Source organism: Rattus rattus, chromosome 11, assembly GCF_011064425.1.
Source record: "Rattus rattus isolate New Zealand chromosome 11, Rrattus_CSIRO_v1, whole genome shotgun sequence".
Taxonomy (NCBI): domain Eukaryota; kingdom Metazoa; phylum Chordata; class Mammalia; order Rodentia; family Muridae; genus Rattus; species Rattus rattus.
Window position 1 is genome coordinate 111599 of NC_046164.1, and position 21166 is coordinate 132764.

At 34.1% G+C, this 21166-nt stretch overlaps 1 protein-coding gene across 7 annotated transcripts in view; it reads right to left on the reverse strand.

Annotated features, from left to right (window-relative positions):
• Window positions 1-940: 940 nt before the first annotated feature.
• The window catches only part of Ythdc1 (YTH domain containing 1), a 31292-nt gene continuing 11066 nt past the window's right edge, over window positions 941-21166 (reverse strand). For 2 of the 7 annotated variants that reach the window (XM_032915867.1, XM_032915865.1), the window contains 15 exons: window positions 20535-20863; window positions 19988-20420; window positions 17402-17491; window positions 16885-16938; window positions 16237-16331; window positions 14865-14973; window positions 14665-14782; window positions 10743-10827; window positions 9603-9769; window positions 7078-7160; window positions 5844-5880; window positions 5708-5771; window positions 5553-5615; window positions 4008-4142; window positions 941-1920 (listed from right to left, as the gene is read on the reverse strand). In XM_032915867.1, the coding sequence (XP_032771758.1) occupies window positions 1696-1920; window positions 4008-4142; window positions 5553-5615; window positions 5708-5771; window positions 5844-5880; window positions 7078-7160; window positions 9603-9769; window positions 10743-10827; window positions 14665-14782; window positions 14865-14973; window positions 16237-16331; window positions 16885-16938; window positions 17402-17491; window positions 19988-20420; window positions 20535-20863 (2087 nt within the window). In that variant the 3' untranslated portion in view covers window positions 941-1695. Of the gene's footprint in view, window positions 1921-3955; window positions 4143-5552; window positions 5616-5707; window positions 5772-5843; window positions 5881-7077; window positions 7161-9602; window positions 9770-10742; window positions 10828-14664; window positions 14783-14864; window positions 14974-16236; window positions 16332-16884; window positions 16939-17401; window positions 17492-19987; window positions 20421-20534; window positions 20864-21166 lie in introns of all 7 variants that reach the window. The other 5 variants (XM_032915870.1, XM_032915869.1, XM_032915866.1 and 2 more) reach the window with 4 other exon arrangements.

The window sequence follows — 21166 nt, forward strand, 5'->3', positions numbered from 1 at the left end:
ACAGAAGCACACAATGCATATAGAGTGTTCGATATGATTTACCGCCCCACTTTACCATCAGAAAATAACTTTAATGCTGCCTACTTATTTTGTAGAGTTATTGATTTAAAAAAATTTCTGGTGATAGCTTCTATTCAAAGTATTTGGTGGTTAAAAACTTGGGGAAAAAAGTAGACATTACTACAAAGTGCGACTGCCTGATGAAATAAAATACCTCACAAATAAAAACATAAAGGTGTGAAAGTGAGGCAGAGACTTGTAAGGAAAATGGGCAGATAGACAAGAGGGAGGGAGAGGGATGAACAGAATCTCATAGATGTGTAAACTTAGTAGTAAGAAATGAATGACATGACTTAACATCACCAACTAGTTACATTCTTAAGTTAAATTTCAGGCCTATTGCACCTCCACTTAATGTTTGCACAGGCTTTAATGCTAACATTGGTAAATAGAATCTGCGTGTATAGGAAGATATGCTAACGGTGACAGTTACACTTTTCAATATTAAAGCTCCTGTGTTTTCTGTAGCCTTATTTAAAACACAAGCCCATGTATTGACTTTCTAACTCTAAGTTCAATACTATCAAAAAGAAAACTGCCCAAATTCAGCCCCAACCTTCAGACAGTCAATTTCATACAGACCAGGTGCAAATCAAGACATTAAAATGCAAAAAGGAAAAAAGAAACACTTATCAACTTTTTCTTGTGTGGTTAGAGAATCGTTAAAGGAAAGACAGAAATGTGAAAAAGTTGAAGATTAAGAAAAGAGAAAACTGTGTAAAAAATTCAAATAGATGATGAAAACAAAAAACCTAAACTATGGATCCAAAATGTTAGATGTATAAATACAAACTAAATTATCAACATAATGCCACTCCATGGGGTTTTATGGGCGCATGAACTGCCATGCTAATGGAATCAGACAAGGAAATACAACAAATTAGTGTCAATCTTTACCAATTTATTTCATACAAAACAGTAGCAATGTAGAATGTGGGGTTATCTTCTGCTGCCACACACGCAAAACTGAACATTCCAAGCCAATGTACAGTTTGGAAGGAAGGCTAAACAATAGCATCGACCATGCTACTGAACATAGGAACGTTTTATTTAAAAAGATTAAAAATTAGATAGCAATGTCTTCTTAATATTGCTCTCATCATTGAAGACTTAAAAAAAAGTGGCTTTATAGGTTTAAAAAAAAGGAGGGAAGAGGAGAAACCGAGAGGCTGCTACAACACTGCCATATAGTCAAACCATCATACTCAATATCTGCATACTTGATAGCAGCATTATTTTTACTGAACCGTGTGCAGCTACCTATAGAAACACAAAGCAAAATACTATGGCAGTATTGACCAAGGTCCAAAAGAAGGAAAACAAACAAACAAAATAACTCTAGGATGAATACACTGTAAAAAGAACATTTATGGAGAATGAATCAATATCTACATTCTTGGACTGTTCCATTCTGCCCCAATAAAAGTGTCAACTCAACTGTCAACTGTGCATTTTTTTGGGCGGATCTGAGTTTTCCAGTTCTTATTCTACTGCATGCTTGGAACAAAGATGATAATAAATCCTTCTACACAATGAGCTTTAAGTAGACAGCTGAAAATAAATTTACTACTTGTAAACACACACAAAAAAAATACAATATTTTTTTATCTTCAGTCAGTGCTTCCAAAAAGCACATTATCTTCGATAACGACCTCTTTCCCCTCGGTCTCTGTCCCGATCACATATTCTTTCTCTCTCTCTTTCTCGATCACGACCTCTGTCTCGCTCTCTATCTCTTCTGTTATCTCTAGGGCGGTCTCGCTCTCGCTCCCGATCTCTTTCTCGGGGTCTACTTCTCCGACCACTGACAACAGCTTGTGTGCGGCGAAGGAAATCATCAACCCTCATATCATAGTCATGCTAGGAAAAAGGAGAAAAGGGATCAGCAAAGTAGTATTTTACATGAAAGTTACAAACCCTTAATAGTTGTCTGGTAAAGAAGAAATCAGAAAACGCACCCATGACTTCAGTGGAACTTAATGGTGATACTATCAGCACTACAGGAACGCACATCTATTCCTGTAAGTTCCTACTCAACTTGAAGACTTTTCCATCTGGTTTTTCAGGAGAGAACCATAACCATCAACTGTTCACTCACTCCATTCCTACACCATCATACTAGCAATTACACTAAATATCATTCTTTATGCAACACACCCTTCCATCACCTTCCATTCTACAAAATAAACAAGCAAACTCTGTGAAACTAGGAAATCTTAGGTTCAAAATTTTCTTACAAATTAATACTATTAACAGTAATTTAAGAAATTCAATAAAAAAGTTCTCAGGAATCTGATGAACTTCAAGAAAATTTACTTGTGAGCCATAAGAAATTTTATTTCAGAGGGGTGGAGAGATGGCTCGGTGCTTAAGAGCACCGACTGCTCTTCCAGAAGTCCTGTGAGTTCAAATCCCAGCTACCACATGGTGGCTCATGACCATCTATAATGGGATCTGATGCCCTCTTCTGGTGTGTCTGAGGACAGCTACAGTGATTTTATTTCGGAACCGACCCTACATAAAGCAACCCATTTTGAAGCAAGGCTAGGACAAAGCACAGCATAAAGGAGATAGATGCAAGGTCAGGTAGAGGCCATGTCTAAGCTTGAGGCCTGCTCTACCTTTCAGGTCATCTTTTCTTGTGTGTGGTGCGTCAGGTTAAATGTATAAAATGCAAGGTTCAGAGAACAATTCCCCACTAACGATCATTTTTAGTACAATATGAATGTATTATAACATGGATTACATGTTCTAATTAATCAAATGAAGGCTCATGAAATAGAAGTAGTTTGTAAGGGCAAGGTAACTACAGCATCTTGGACTGACTTCCTATTTTAAATATTGTTACCAGTTTTGTTTTCTTTTATAAATGCATCGATAGCATTTATAAACAAATTTATGTAAGACTTCCCAATATACTTAAGATTTACCTTATATAAGCCACAAATTGTGACAAAAATTCTATCATATTCTACGCTAGCAATATTAGTCAGAATCAGCAAGTTGGTTTACAGAATGTTAAAAAGATTTATTTTAATGGACTTTTTGAACTAAAAAATAAGCCATAAAAATTTTCAAAGATATGAAATTACTATTCTGACCAACTCTGTAATATGTGTATTCTTCATCTTTAACATTAAACCAAAGTTACCTAATTTCAATGTGTATGAACACATCATCCAATTAAGTACCATTTTCATGAAAAAATATATTTTAACAGAAAATTGGTCTTAACAATCAAACAGCCCTACATTTTTGAAAGCCCAGAAACTGCAAAACATGCATCAACTCTACTCATAAAGAATTGTCACCATGGACAATAAGACCCAATTACTATAAGGAAAGTATTATTCTGGACTCCCCCACCCCCACTCCCCAAGCTGAGGACCTAACCCAGGGCTCTACCATTGAGCTAAAAATCCCCAAAACCCCTCTCTATTTGTTAATATCTTGGTGTTGGTTCCTTAGTGTTACTAGAGCCTTCTCAAGAACAGTAGTAAAATGAAGCTAGTTGCTTGGTTACTAGTTTTAAATAATTTAAACTTGGTTAAAAAAAATACATGATTTAAAAGTTACCTTAAAATTTACTATCTTACTTATTAGAAAAAATAAAAATAAAAATTTTGATAGCAGTTTTGAATTACATAGCTAATAACTAAGATCTGAGCCTAAGAATATCCTGCACATTTCGACAATGCCTATACATTAATGTACATATGTATGTACACACACATAATAGTTCAACTTAAGACATGTGAAATACAAGTCTATCTATATAATCCATGACATGATCAGCTACTTTTAATAAGAACAAGTGGAGAATTAACATTCAGTCTACAGTAAGAATACAAATGGTTCAACATCGAAATCTAGTATGTGCCCATATATAAATTACCTACAGAAATTCTAAGTAGTTCCCTCACACCTCTGCCTCCTTGTGCACTTACTACTCGTTTATCTCTGTATCTTGCTTCATGTGGTACCGGATGGTGTCCTGAGTAAGGGGGGTGGGCTTGAGGAGGCGGGGCATGGTGCTGGTAGTAAGGATGGTGTGGAGGCTGTTCTATTCCCGGGTAAGGAGGCTAAAAAAGAAAAACCATCTACATGAAGATCTACACAGATCCTTGTTAACAAATCATCCTGAAATCACACCATCCCAAACAGTTTCGCCATTACTATACGTATAAACTGAAGTCATTAAGGCTTCCCAAAATAACTATTTGTTAAAAACAAAATATGAAAAGACATATTCTCTTTCTACATTGTTACCTATATTAAATTCTAGCAGAAATAGAAATCATGTGATTATTAAAACTAAAGCACATTTTTAAGCACTTATACTTACTTGGCATAATATAGCAAAGTTATCTTAATCCTAAATTACGGAAAAGAAAGCCAAGAGATTAAGCAACTAGCCTACAATCACACTACAGAAAGGGTCATAACAGAAGTGTGCACACAGCTGGGAAGCAATTGCAGTACACTGGGTTCTGGAATCAGTTACTCATAAATCTCTCTCCAAAATAAAGGTCTAAGAGTTAATATATAGCTTTAAAACTGTCAATATAGAAGCTGGTAAGATTGGACAACAGGCTGAACACCTGCTGCCAGGCATGATGTCCTGAGTTCCATCCCTAGGACCCATACATCTGTGCATGGCATGCATATGCCCACAGAAACAGCAATAATTAAATGTAATTTTAAGATGTCATATTAATAAAGGGCACAAAATTATATAGTGTCAAGCTTATCTTAGTAGTTCAGATTCAAAGATTTTCAAAATTAATTTGTATGTGTAACATATTGTAAAACTATACCTGATATGAAACCACAGAAATAAAATGAGGAAACAAGGCATGCAGAAGTACTTCAGCTACGAAGTTTTACCTCTTAGAAACTGTTTCCAGGTATCCTTATCATCACAAGATATACTCTCAAAATAAACTATAGTATCAAATGTCCTTGAAAACAGAAGATTAAATTTCAAGATTTAACTGTCTTAATTTAAATGAACTAAATTTCCTAATTATCACATCAAGTACAATTAGAAACTTCACATTAATTTAGTGAAATTATTTTCTTCACAATCCTAAGCTGACATCATTTGACTGAAAGCTAAATTATGATATGAACATAACTGATCATTTTTCAACATATATACAAAGCAAGCATCCTTCCTTGCACAAACTACTCAATATATGTCAGATAAGCCAATGAATAAACAGTTGGTAAATTTTATGAACAAAATAAGCATGTTATCATAGAACCTGGTCAGAGAAAGATGGGAGAGTAACTGACCACTCAGGGAGGAAGAGCTTATACTATTACTATGCTATGCTTTACACTTATCCATATAAACTATATTGTTTATCCAACTATTTTTAGTCTCTTCGTGGACAGCTATCACATTCTGAGTATTTATTAAAATACTGCAAAATGAAGTTAGAGTAATACAAAAAAAAAAGAGATGTAAAAAATAGAGCAATACAAACCATTCCTTGCCAAGGAGGCGGTGGTCCCATGTTATGAAATTCCCTCACATAATCATTGTAGGACTAAAATAAAAGATGACATTGTCAACAATATTAAAATCAGGGAAATAAACCAATCAGACCCTGTCTTTAAATATGAAAAATTGAATGCTTACCCCATTTAAAAACACATCTCGGCGAACTCCTGAAAATCGTCTGTTGGGAATAAGATTTGTGAAACTAAATTCAGGTAATTCATAAACTAGTTCCAAGAATGTATTTCAAAGCTAAGCAAGAGTGAACCCAACTTACCTGTCAACTTCCTGGTATCGGGGATCCTTTAAATACCCTGTTCAAACATCAAGCATTTTAGTAAATCAAACTTTATGTTTTCACTAGGGCATTATAATTAAACCTTCCTTACCCTTGTTTCAACTCTTCCCATGAAAAATATACTTTAAAGGATGTTAGCACTTTACTACAGAGATTCACATGTATCCTGTGTTAAGGGCAGAGAACTAACTTGAGTGGAACATCTGAACTTGCTTAAGGACACTTCAGAATGGCCATTCAAGAATGTTTCACCTTGAGAAGTTATAGCCAAGTTTTAAACCAGGAAGACTCAAAAGGACAGAAATTTGTAAAAAGCTACAAAGATGAGTGTATGTATATTCCAAGATCAACTTATCTACTCTACCCATCCAGCAAACTAATTTATAAAAATGTCTGACTGGCTCTGTTACTGGGGAAGGTTATTTGTCTAAATGAAACACAATTGCCTCCCTTAGAGACAAAGAAAAGTGGGGGCTGCAGAAATGGCTCAGTGCTGGAGGGCACTAACTGCTCTTCCAGAGGTCCTGAGTTCAAATCCAGCAAACCACATGGTGGCTCACAACCGTCTGTAATGAGATCTGATGCCCTCTTCTGGTGGGTCTGAAGAAAACAGCTACAGTATACTTATAGATAATAAATCTTTAAAAAACAAACGAAAAAAAGTGCTTCTGTAAAACCATTTTGTTACAAAACACTAGTTATAATGCTAACCAGAAACAAATTCTAGAGTTTTACAGGTGTGTCCATGACTCAAATTTAAATATATCCCTTCTTTAATCCCAATAAACAACACACTAACTGAAATATTTACACTTGGATAACAAGCCAAGTGTTTACCACTCTTCAAAATGACACCAAGTTTTTATTTTTGTTTCTAAAAGGCCTAATTTGTTTTGATTTTTAATTAATGCTGCATACGACAGAAAACACTACATATCATAAGGAACAGAAAACACAACAAAATGATTTTCCTACATCTTATACATGTACAGATCAATTTCCATTATTTGCTAAGGCAGCAATTTCAGATAATCATGACTCAATGAAATGGACTGAACGATCTAAACATGGTGGGGAAGAACTTCTAATTAGAACTAGTAATGATTTCCTAAGGTAGTCTCAAGCCCTAAATGTTCTTTACTTTTAAACCTACTGGAAGTTGTTGTTTTAATAATTTTATATCAAATAATCTTCAGGATTATAAAATATTAACCTGGTCTCTGGTGAAACTCAGGGGGATAGTCAATCCTTGGTTTCTTTCTGCTGTTATGAATATCATAATCTTCTGGTCGACGCCTACACAAATTAGACACATTAGAAATTAAACCAAAAACAGCTGGTAAAACAAACAGCAAAGCAAGAGTTTGACAGAGATGAGTACAAAGAATAGCCCATGGCCTCCTAAAAATATTGCCATTAATTTTTGGTAAACAACTTTTAAAAGTTCTTAAATTTTAATTCCTCAAAGGCAAACCTTACACATACTCCTGGAGTAATCTCTCTGTAATCTCACGCTGTAAGACAACCTCAAGAATTATCTAACCAAACCTGTACATTCTAGTAGTCTAAAAACATGAGCAATTCTTTAACAAGTCAGTTTCTCAAATGTCACCATTCAGGTAACAACAGAAGGAAAACCACACCAGCAATTGTGCAATAGTTAGGTCTAAAATTTATAGATACTGTAAGTTTAGATTCAATCTAAACAAAGCTAAGAAATCTTAAATGATGCCTCTGCTTTATACAAAACTATAGTTTTTCATATTATACAGAAAGTTTTAAATGTAATATAGCTAGGTAACAGGAAAGTTTTGAAAATGTTAGTTACTTGAAAAACTAGCATCTTAAAAACATTACTTTCTTTAATAACATTAGTAATTAAGATAATTTTTCCAGAAACAATGCCTTTTAAAACAGTTCTCATGAACTGTTAGGTAATAAGTTTTAACAGAGTTCGTCAAACTAGCTGAAAGTTTAACCTTAGAAGGTACTGCTGAATTTGCTGAGGGCTGTTCTTCATTGTCTTTCATAAACCTTGATAGCTAATATAACAATACAGCATAAAATACACTTTACTTAGCATTTAGTAAAGCTAAACAAAATGAAAACAAAAGTTCCAAAACATTTAGAGAATAAACATATCCTCTTACTATCCAGTTTCAAATATATAGTATATAATAACCCAGCATCAATAATTTTTCAGCTCTCCAAATATTGAATACTCTAATTTTTGCACCAAACCACTCAAACTGCAATTAAATCCAACAAACCAAGTACCACCCACCCACCCCCACAGAATAAAAAACAGTCGCATCTACAATAAATACTAAGAAAATTAAAAGCTGGTTTATAAAATAAACATACCGCTTTCTTGTAGTTTGGGGAGTGCATTTACGACCGGTATAAAACATGAAAGTAACAGTTCATATAGTAGTCCAACTACTGACTGTAAGCCACATACATAAATGGAGGCCCTGGCAGGCTTGAGAAGGTGTAGTGGTGTTATAAGTATAGTTTGCAGTCCATTGCAAAACTGAGGAAAAACTTCACTTGTATTTACTGTATTGCACTGGAAACCTCTTAGCTTAAACTTGAAAAGACATCTTGGTGATCAGTCCTCTTAGGCCAAAAGTAAGGGGCTCTGCCAGGTTTGCTCCTACCTACTCGACAAAGTCCTTTTTAAGCTCAAAGAAATGGGACTCCTGTTGGATTGATTGATTATCTGTACCTACCACCGGTTGTTTCCAGCAAAAGGAAACTTAACCAAAGGTTTCATCCCATCAACCACACATCCAATAGTCTTTAGCAGAATATTTTAGATTTAGCTGTATGCAAATCTATACAGGGGAAGGTGTTGGGTAGAAGGGCTTAAATCAGTTCTTTTCAAAGACTTCTCTCCAATTCTGTAACAAGTTAAACCCCCTTTTTCTGGAAAATGCTGTTTAGTTCATAAGGTAGTGATCAATAACCATGGCGATCCTCTAAAAAACACTTTAAGTCCACAGGTACTGCCAGCATCTGGAAAAGTTGTAAACAGACACAGCAACAGCCCTTCGTTTTGGTTTGTTGCCGGGTCTCCCAGGGCCACTTGATCCCCTTTGGAAAGAACCTATTGTTTTCAGAAGCTCAGCAGGATGTGTGAATTCACTGGGCACATGTTACAGAATATGTGGCAATGGGGTTAACACATCACGGTGACAAAATTGGAAACAGTCCCAATAATGCTCCTCTTGAATATGAAATAACTTAAAACATTTTATCCTCTAAGTGAGGCGTCATCTTCTCAAAAAATATTAGTGATCCTTTATAAAAGTCCCATATGTGATAAGGCTTATCCAGAGACACACCTGAAAGAAAAGGCTTTATAAAATATTAACAATTTTTGCAAATAAAGACTTCCTCTTCATCCTTTCTAGCCTGTTCTTAGCAACAAAATGCCTACCTCGTTTCACTTGCTGTATTTATTATCAGAGACTATCTAGTCTAAACTGGCCATCACTTGTTAGTAAATTATTTTTTTCTGCATTAGGAAAGATCCCCATTTTCCTCTTGAAAAAAATGACTGAGACCAAGGTGACCATGTGAAATCCTCAATGAAGCCACAAACTAGTCCATGCAGCTTGATTTGAGGATTTTCTCTTTCTTCTTTACCGCAGGACAAACTTTTGACGAATCACATTCCTCCATCATGTTATCCCGATACATGTGCCTATTATCAGTCCAAAGAACGTTTCTAACCTTCCCACATCCCGGACTGGTTCTCGACGGGATGGACGTCCTCTTGATCGAGGCTGAGAATGCATTCTTCTCTTGTGACGCATTTTATGAATGAGCTGATACAAGTCAATACTTTCATCAGGGGGAAACAGAAGACAAAGCTGGGTTCCACATTCAAGTTCAATTTCCTGTAATATTAAAATAGCAATTAAAAGACAAAATAGACTCTCTCAAACAACTTAATTTCCTCATGTACAAAACACTGACTTCAAAGACTTTTTCCCAAGGAGCTAAAATAAACAAGATTCTAATAAACGTCCAGGTTTACAAAAACCACTGTAAAGTGCTCCATGTATCTGAAGAGTAGAAAGCACAAGTGCAGAATCTCATCCAAAGTGCAGCTGCTATAAAACTCATTCTATTCCATTCTATCCAAAAAATATTTGCATAAAATATAAAAATGTAAGTCATTCATCTTAAAAAAAATTATGTCTGAGAATCAGAACTGAACACCTACAGAGACAGACTAACCTACAAGCTTAGACAAAGTTGTACTTTTAAATATTAACACCTTTAACTTACAAGCAACAAAAATAATATGAATAACTGTTGGCGCCAAACCAAATGCGGGAACTCAAAGTATGAAAAGCTTGGGTTTATTTTTACTCACTACATATGTCCAATTTAATTTGCAGACTTTAAAACGTGTATGCATAAGTGTATACATCTGTGTTTTCAGAGGGCAACTTTCTATTTAGAAAATCGGACATATTAATAACAATTCTGAAACTATTATTATAAATTATTATAAAACTTTAGGAATTTGAGTTCTTGCTTCATCAGCACATATACTAAGAAAAGAATGATGCACACAAGAATACTATGCTCCCTGCAAAAGGAAAATGCAGATTCATTAAGTGTTCTACATTTAAATTTCTATAGTGAAAAACTAGGCTAGTTCTATCACTTTCACTTCAGTTTATTAGTGAAAATACCATTTACCTGAGTATCAATATTAATAAATATCTTCCTAGTCAGTCACAACACAGGAATCAGGAATATCCCATAATCTTCTGGTTTTCACAATTCATTATCTTTCAGACAAGGCTTTAAAGTATCTTTTAATAAGAGTCTATAAAACAGATTAAAGAATAAACAAACCTGTCCATCACGTCCAATCTTTACTGGCTTATGTTCATTCCAGGGATTGGTGAGATGAGCTGACTTAGTAAAGGGTAATTCACGCCTAAATATGAAATAGCATACAGTGTATTACTTTGCAAATTTTTTTAAGGATGAGTACTATACTTCAGTAGTCAATAAATCAACAATGAGTGTTGACAAAAATGTAAAGACTCACTTAACAGTGGGGTAGGGCATCTAATCTTCTACAGAGAGCCCTTCAAAACCTAGCTCTATCTCAAAAGACTAATACAAGTGCTCCTTAAAAAGAATTAAACTATGAACCACGGAGCTGAAAATACTTTTAAGTCACAAATACATTTACTACCTTCTATCTACCAAACACTGCTTATCAAGAACACAATGTGGAGCACTGGTTATTTATAAAATGTAACAAGCACATGTCAGCTAAAAGGAAAAAAATAAAAGAGGAAAGCAGTACCGATTAATAAAACTTCAATTGCCTGTCTATAACAAATATCAAATTAGTCAACCTGCATCACAAATAAAGTATAGTCAAGGTTGGTGAAATAAAAGGCTCACTACTACATCCTAATCTTTGAGAAGTAGGTAGCTTCATTAATGTCTGGCTTTCTTACAGTTTTTTTTACAGTTAGATTATTTTTATCACTAGAAGTATAAAAGCAGAATACCCAATATCTAAAATAAAGGTCTGTGTTTGATAGGATGGGCCATAATTAGACTGAAAAGACTGCACACTGCTGGGTGATGTTAGAAAATCTCAGCTAGGATATAACAGACAACTATGATGCCATAGATAACCACACTACCTGCTTTTATCAGTTACAGAACAAGATCTAGTTACCTTTTGAACAGATATCCTATGGAAAAGAGTGATATGACATTGTTAATAATAAGTGTAACAGAAATATGGAAGAGGTCAAGATTTAAGTCACTCTATAAGGACAAATTTAATAAAAAAAAAAATAGTAAAGCCTTTCAACTCACTCTATAGGGACAAATTTAACCAAAAAAAAAAAAAAAAAAAGTAAAGCCTTTCATGTGATATTAGTGGTTTGTCTATTCACATTAAAAGAAGTAATTAAGAGCATAAGTAGGTTGTTACTTGGAGTAGCCAACAAAAAACTGAAAGTAAAATTATTGAGTAAGTTTAATTCTGGTTATTCCATAGATTACAGTGTTACTCTGAGCTCGCTCCTGTCTTGTAAAAAGTATTTGTCTGTCTCAATTTTCATGTGCCTACACAGTTGTAGGAATTACTGGGGATTCAACAAACTTAGAATGTTTAAGTGTGTAAAATTTTTAGTTCTGACAATCTAATGTAAATCTCACTTGTAAAGAAAAACAAAACTCAGCCCTCAAATGACTTACATGAAACAAATATCAATGTAGCAAGTATCCATTGTCCTCCACAACTTTTGAGTGTTAATATATTAAACAGAATATTTTATCTACATACACTTAATAATTTTAAAAAGTAAAACCCTTTTTGCCTTAATCTTTATAGCTACTCTAGGTAGGCTGGACTTGGGATATCTCTGCTAAGCACAAAATTAATAAGATAGCCAATTAATGAGTCAATGTAAAAAAATTTATTTAAAAAATATTAGCCAATAAAATTCATCTTGTAAACAAAAAATATGTCAATCTGAGAATATCAACATTAATACAAGTAACATTCTAACATTTAATCTGCTTTAAAATATAATTGTTTCTTTTTCCCAAAAGGCATCATATCCAAATAAAATAGTTCAATGATAAACCTAACCATATTTTCTTTGGCCTTTACAATTATATATCTGGAAATAAAAAACAATAAACACAACCTTTTTTACACACATCAACTAAAACAATAACTTGTCACCCATTTTCACAGTATTCTGCGCATGCGACTGTGTGTATATGAGGTCAGTTCTCTTTCGCCATCATTGAGGCACTAGGGTTCAAGCTAGGTGCCCTGGTTTCACAGCCTGTACCTTTACCTGTTTAGCCATGTCACAAATTTTTTGAAGTTTGTATTATTACTTAATAATTTTTTAAATAACTACACATATGTAAACGGGGAAAGGAGAAAAAAGTTACCAACATCACAGTCTCATTTCAATGCACTGTAATTAAACTTTTTAATTTATTCTGCTTCCACATGTTATGGCATGAACATTTATTTTTACAAAATTCTGTAAGAAACAAAACATACTTTACTTAACCAATTTTGTATTTACCTAACAAAATGTAGATGCCTTTCAATTTTTGCTAAAGCAAATAATTGTAAACTCATGGGCTGGAGAGATGTCCCAGTGTTAAAGAGTTCAGTTCCCAGCACCCACAGCAGCCAGCTGGCTCAACTCCAGCTTCAGGGAAACTGATGTTTTTCTATACTCTGTGGACACATGAGCTCACATGTACACAGACATACATACATACATAACAATAATTTTAAGAAATAAGTGAAGAATCAGATGTGGTAATGCATGACTTTCATCCCACAACTTAGTACACAGAGGCAGAATGATCTCTGCTAGTTTCAAGCCCAGCCTGGTCTACATACTGAGTCCCTGGGTCAGACAGAGATCCCATAAAATAAAACAAATCTGGGGTTGGGGAGAGTGGTATCCTATCTTTCCCAAAAAAAAAAAAAAAATAAAAATAAAACAAAATCAAGCAAACAATTAAAAAAAAATTAAAAATTTTTAAAAGATCTTTGAAACAAAAAATAAAAGATCGGGTTGGGGATTTAGCAAGGCCCTGGGTTCGGTCCTCAGCTCCAAAAAAAAAAAAAAAAAAAAAAAAAAAGAAAAAAAAAAAAAAAAAAAAAAAAAAAAAAAAAAAAAAAAAAAAAAAAAAAAAAAACAAAAAAAAAAAAAAAACAAAAAACAAAAAAAAAAAAATAAAAGATCTGCATAGTTTTGGATTTCTCTATTTAAATCCAAATACAGTGTTTCGCTTAGTTTTGTGAAGTCTGCACATCCGCATTCTTCATTCACCCTTTGGCTCTCCTCCTCACAACCATACAACCTCATGGAACATTTCTATGCTCCTCCACTTTCATGAACAGAAAGAGCATTTACCCTTCTCATTTGTTTTCCTCAGGCTTGACTCAAGTTTAGCCTGGCTTGTAATTCAGTGATATTCGTACCTTGGCCCCATGTGTTGGTGTTATAGACCTGTGCCACCACACTGTTCTTATTTGTAACAAACACTTCTAATTCCTTTGAAACCCAACAAATCAACTCATCAATAAAATTCATATAGAGGGGTTGAGGATTTAGCTCAGTGGTAGAGGGCTTGCCTAGCAAGCGCAAGGCCCTGGGTTTGGTCCCCAGCTCCAAAAAATAAAATAAAATAAAGTAAAATAAAATAAAATAAAATAAAATAAAATTCATATAGTCCATTTCATATAATATTTAATGTCATATGTAAGATATGAATGAGCCATGTATGATTTGGTATGACCATAAAGTTTTTATGTTAACTCGTGTTACATACTAACTCATGCTACAAAAATTAGTCACTGTTTCTAAATAAACATAATTAAGTCTTAATCCTCTTTAAGACATCCAAGAGCAGATAAAACATGTACTGCTTATGTTCCTAAAAACACAAACTGTGCGGCAGTAAGTAGTCTCCAAACTGTTAAGACAACTAAGAGTAATTTAATTGTTTTGCAATGAAATCAACACACAGATCTTAACTGCTAGGAAAACTCTCTTTCCTTAACATTCAGTATCAGTTTATGAAGGCTGAACAGGTAAAAAACATTGTTTTTATTTTTAACACACCAATGTTATGAATACAAGTCTGAGACTAAAGAACCCCATCACCCCCAAAGGGTAGCAGAAACTAATTAAATAAACTAATCAAATTACTATATAATTTTAACATTATTCCCAACCAGTTGCCATTAATTGTATTAATTTACCTGCAAATCCAGTCAATTTTAAAAACACCTCCAAGCATTTTAGCACTCATTCCTGCTGGAAGCACCCAATGTATAGGAGAGCCACCATGATGCGATTCTGATGACAATCTGGCAAAACCTAAAAACCACAGTATCACATTTGTTAAGGGTAAATGCAATTATTTCATATACCCAAAGTAACAAATCACTTTTATTCTTACCTTGAAACTTTCCACTTTCTCTGACAGAAAATATTAATATAACACTCCTTGCAGATCTAAATGCAAGATTTAATTTCTTCTCATTTACAGGTAATGTGGACCATACACCCTATAGAAATAATGCAAAGATCACAAATTAAAATCAAATACTAAAGTAATAATAAAAGTTACTATATTGGTGCTTGAAATTTAAAAAACTGTAACAAAAATCTCACTTGATAACTTATCTGATAAAATAACAAAGCTAAACAAAGGAGATTGTCAAGCAAATCTTATGAACTCAAATTCTGTATCAATCACTACAATTATCCTAAAATGAAAAACAATTTTTCTGGTACGTATATGTTATTGAAAGGTGAATCACTTCCATCTTCCTAAATAGGTATGCTTAATCACATAATTTATAAGGGGTTAGCAGCAGTAAAACCTTAAGTGAAAATGCCAAAATTCTAGTTATTCCTAAGTTCAAATTTTTTATGTAACTTGAAAAGATCTGTGTTTAATTAGAGCTGGTACATAGTTATTTAGACCCCCTAAAATAGTTCTGAAAAAGAGAGAAGAAAAGTAAATAAGCCAGAGAGAGAGAGAGAGAGAGAGAGACAGACAGACAGACACACACACACACACAGGGGTGGGGGCAGAGAGAGGCAGACAGACAGGCAGACAGACAGACAGAGACAGAGACGGGGGGGAGAAAGCCAAAGAGAAAGGTTAAGGTAACAAAGCTCTCATTTTCTTGGAGCAACCTGGTCTCTTCATTCACATTTCAGCACTTTATCACTTCAGCTTACAACCACTTCAGCTAAAGAAAACAGTATAGCCAACTAAACTACCTGCTTGTTACTTTCTCTTTGTAAAGTTTTATAAGTACGACCCAAATCAGAAATACTACCAACTCTAATAGTTAGGAATGTGAATATTTTGATAAATCAGTTGAAACTGTTACTCAACTTAAGCTAAGAATTTTGAAATACTGCAATGGTGTAAAACACCAGTTATTTCTTATTTCTTCAGTATCCTCCAGGAAATGATAGTCCTGGTAACAATCTAAAGTGGACCTTTACCCTTTACAGCTATGGCTCTCCCTTCTTCCTAAACCCAAGTGACTACATAAAAAATTTAATAGCTGGATGCAAAAGAAATATTAACAGAAGACACCTCTATTATGGTATAAATGATGTACCCTTCACCACTCCTGCGCTTTCCAAATAAGACAAAAATGTAAACTCATACCATTACCAGGTTTCCTAACTTGCTATAGACCAGATCTGAAATGGAAACTAAGAAAGGCTGCTGGAGGTAAATTTCATTGATCACTGTGCCTCATTTAACTTTCAGGATCAGGACATTTCGATGGGGCTGATGGTAATACCTTTGCTTTGGCAAGAGACACATTCTCATGGTTGTTACTCTTTATGAGGAAAAATCTTGCATCCTGAAGGACATATTTGAGTTTACTGGTTTGATCTGGAAAAAAAAAATCCATTTTCATTAACCATGGACATTACTATAATAGGTGTGCCAATGTACTAAATTAGCCCTCCAAACCCAGCTAAACTGTAAAATCTCAAGTCACCCAGTCAGTCTAGAAAGCTCAGGCACAAAGAATAAAGCAAAGCTAAGGAGAAGCAGCACTGTGCGGGGCAGCCTTGCCCAGTGATGTTCCGATACATCAGACCCATGCTTAAGTATGACAATGGCTTTTAAGTTTTATAAATTTTTGATTAAAGACTCATTTAAAGATTGATCACAGACTATTAAGGCTGTTAAACATGTGTCCAATCAACACATCTAGAAACAAAAATATTGCAAACTGTCTATAATTACTATGAAAGATAAACAATAGAAAGTAGACACAAAATATGGGAAATTTCTGTTCAAGTTTTTAATGTGTCTCCCTTAACATGATATATCGGAACATGACCACATTAAAACCAACTACTAATGGAGAACCGATAAGGTAAAATAACAATGACTTTATGGAGCATGCAATGAAAACAATTTCAAATTTAAATGATACCTTTTCGGACAGCACGAACGGAAGATGATAATTTCTCATGCTTCTTTTCTGAACCTGTATTTAGCCAAAGTACATTTGTTCAGATTGAGCTTTAATAGATGAAGACAAAATTTCTACAGTCTTGTCACATAAAATTCTCATTCAAGACAAATTCTTCCTGGCACACCCACACACACAAAAATACTTCTCCATGTGTACGAGTGTTTTGCTTTTTGAGTTCGAATTTTTTTTTATTTTTTATTTTTTTTGGATATTTGAACAGTTTCCCACTCAGAAAACTAGTCACTGAATCATCATCTTCCAAGAGAAAAAATGTGAAAATTGAAAATTCCACTGAAGCAGTAACAGAACAGGATTAAAATAAGAAAAAAGCTTAGTCTCCTCTAGAATTATTACACTGAACATGCCAAAATTCAGTACTAATAAACATCAACAATTCACACTAAACTACAACCTCCACACTTTCTAAAGCAAGTGACAGTCAGTCATCTATTATCCTAAAATTAAATGGGATTACCTGCATATGACTCTGATGCAGAACTGCCACTTCTATCAAAGACAATGGGTGATATGCCTCGAGCTCTCTTCCTTTCCTTCTTTTTCTCATCTAAAAAAAAAAAAAAAAATCCAGACAAATTTTTAAAGTATCACAATACAAAAGCTAGCATAGGTATTCAAATGAGAAGCTGTCCTAATCTAGTCTTGCTTTCCAGCTCTTAAACAGTAATCATGTTTCTTCCCCTTATTACTCAACTTCCTTGGTCTCATTTAAAAATTTGTGCTTGAAACTGTCACATTTCATGCAATAAAAACACATGAATATAAATCAGGGACTTACTCAACTGCTTTATGAAACAGTTTTCCAAAACCGAGGAAAATTTGTACAGCAAATATAATTTTCTTCAGTGAAACTCAGTATGTATTTTCTATGTGCTATGGAGTGCTATACTAAGTCCTGTTGTTTGTGTAAACTACCGTAGTCTTACTGTGATGTACGCAAACATCAGAGCAAAGCGTTCACACTGGAAAACACACACATAAGAACATAACCAAAAGCTGGCTCCCCAATTCTGTGTCTTCAATTCTACTTCTTACCAGTTCTGCTCTAGATGATTCTCTATTTTAAATTTTACCACTGAGATCTTAATGGCAGTTCATGTATTTACTTAAGAGAGTGGGGGGATCTCCGGCTCACAGGGGGAAAAAAAAAATCAAGCTTAATGTGGAATTTTATATATGAGGACTGAAACTGAATTCAGCCTCTTGCCATTGTAGTTATAGTGATAAACCCCTTAAAGCTCTTTAGCTGGGAGATAAGATATGATATAAAAATTATTTTGTAAAAGCAATGGAAATCTAAAAAAGAATTAGCAATGGTCACAATATAGTACCCTTCTATATAAGTTCAGTTAACTACTTAAGCTTAAATTCTATTCTCTTAATGGTTAAAGCACACTCAATGAAATTTACAAGTAAGAAACTTTAACCAAAAAAACAAACAAAAAAAAATGGAACATGTCACACATTTCCTCAGTTGCAAGACACAATTTTGAAAGGTAGGCCTTCAAGCTAGAGTATAAAGAATTGTGCTCTATGTTTTCTAAGTAAATGAAAAAGAAAAAAAAAAAGATACTTTACAGCTTGTTTTATTGTTTTCTGAAAACACTAATACTTAACTAGGATTTGCCCTAAAAAAAATGTTACAGATTGCCCATGTTACTTTTAGTGTATAAACCAAGGAAGGACATTCTGACAATTCTATGGTAATGATACCCAAAACTTGAAAGGCCAGATGGGCACACTAGGACTAGCAAATCTTTTGGTGCTTCTTTTTTTTTTAATTGTTATTACATTGTTTTCAAAGCTGTGAGTAAAGCTTTACAAATTTGCATTTACAAAATAGTATAGTTCTTGTAGCTAAATCCCCCACATAGATAATATGGGGGGAAGGAACCAATGCAGATTTTGCTGAACTCATCTTATAGCATAGCAAACCTGGCATTAGTAAATGAAATGGCAAAGGAATGTTTAGCATATTATATGAATTCTACTACTTTTTAAATACATGGAGGTTATGACTCAGAAATCAAAAGCATAAGCAAATTCTCCTAGCAAAATAAAGCTTTTTATCAACCAGTGAGTTATTTTATAAATTACTAAAAATCCAGAGAAAAAGTAAACCAGAGAAAGTGCAATCTAGAAAACAAGTGATACTGAAATTAAATGAGGTCCCTAGTATTTAAAAGCTAGCATATCCAATAAAGTTCCACAGTAACCCCATTTTTCAGGCAATGTATATCAAAACATACACATATTATCTATGTATAGTGTCTTAATAGATTCCACATTAGGCAATTTTAGAATTCCAGGTATCTTTTAAAACTATTTATAAAAAGTATTGATTTATTGTAAAATGATAGCCTATCCTTTCCATTTGAAATATACTTGCTACAAAAGCAATATAATATGAAGTAATCTAACTACAGTAACAAATTCATGTAAGAACTTACTAAATATAAATACTTCAGGGCCTAATCATTTCAATAAAATCCATTATTTGGTTCAATACCAAATAACAATTCCTGTAAGAAAATTCCATCTAGTCCTAGAAGTGTATTCACACATCTCCAGAACTGAAGATTCTTCACATTAGGAATACTTTTTTTCAGACATTTCAGGTTTTGCTTTTCAGACATTCTTACACATAGACCAGACTGGTCTTAACTCCATAATTTTCCTGCCTTACCTTCTCAAGTACCTAAGATTACAAGCTATCCCTGTCAACTCATATGCAGAGAATAAAAAGATATCTCATGTATCAAAAATAAGAATGTATTTTGTTTTTGGTTCTATTGCTACATAATGAAAAATTAAGAGGCATTCTACTTTGGAAATGTCCTAATAACTAGGGGGAAAGATACATATGAATATATAGCAAATGCATATGTACCTGAATAAGTTGTTGTCAAGGATAAAAATATTAAGAGTGAATAAAATTAAAACCTGAAATACACTTAGAAACTTGGACTCACACAAACTTATACTAAATCATTTGACAGCCAGGAAATATATAAACTTAAAAAAAAAAAAAAAAGACCAGTACCTGATCCATCTGTTCCTGAGCCAGATCTGACAGATCCATCTGTGAAGGAAACAGACTCGGAACCAGAATCACTGGCCTCACTACGGGTGTCATAATCATTCCCTTCTTCCTTCTGATCTCTCTCATCCTGTTCATATTCTTCTTCTTCTTCCTCCTCTTCTTCCTCGTCCTCCTCCTCCTCATCTTCTTCCTCGTCCTCCTCCTCCTCCGCATCTTCATCCACTTCCTCATCATCATCTCCATCTTCATCTACCTCTTCATCTTCCTCTACATCTTCTTCCCCTCCTTCCTCCTCATTCTCAGTGTTGTTGCCCTGTTCAGAAGAACCACTGCTTCCTGTCTCGTGGTCAGAGCCATACTCCTCAGAGTTCCCCTCTTCCTTTGAAGACTGGCTGGATCTGCTTGCACGTCTATCAACTTCAAGCCCAATTCTCTGATGTTTAAAGAAAAAGGGAATCAGCAGTCATTAACAGACAAGGTCAAGACGAATAAAGAGTTCTAAAGCCTCAAAAAGAACTGCTTTATTATCTGCAATAACATTTACTACCTCAGAACCATCTGGTGTAGGAGACTTGGCCCTTCTTTCAGAATCCCTTTTCCGTAGACAAGGTTTTTCTGGTTGACTCTTGTAAGGTTCTCTAGAGGAACTGCTTGACAGACGAATTTTTCGATCAGCATCTAGACGCTTGTTCCTTTCAGATCTTTGATATTCCTCATTTTTATATTCTGTAACCGACTTTCCTTTTGTACTAACTATTCTTTTATTATTGCTAACAGATGAGCTTAGTGGCTTAGAAATCAGTTGTCTTGAATGGATAGAAGGCTTCTGTCGCTTGGTGTCAATAGATTCCATTCTTTCACTTTTTCTTTTTGATCCTTTAAAAAACAATTTAAAAAGACATACAAAAGTATTTGTATTACTCCATTAATTTTACCAAGGTTTATAAATGTGCATGAAATATAGAAAAACATGCATTACTTTAAAGTATCTTCTAAAATATTTTTATTCCAGAATAAATTTAAATAAATTAAATTTAAATAAAACAGCTCCCCAACTGCTGAACCAAATGCCCGTATTTGAAAGTTTTAAGTATTGTTATTATTTTATGCGTTTGAGTTTTCTGCCTGCATATACCAGTTTGCCCCATGAGCATGTCTGATGTCTACAGAGATCAGAAG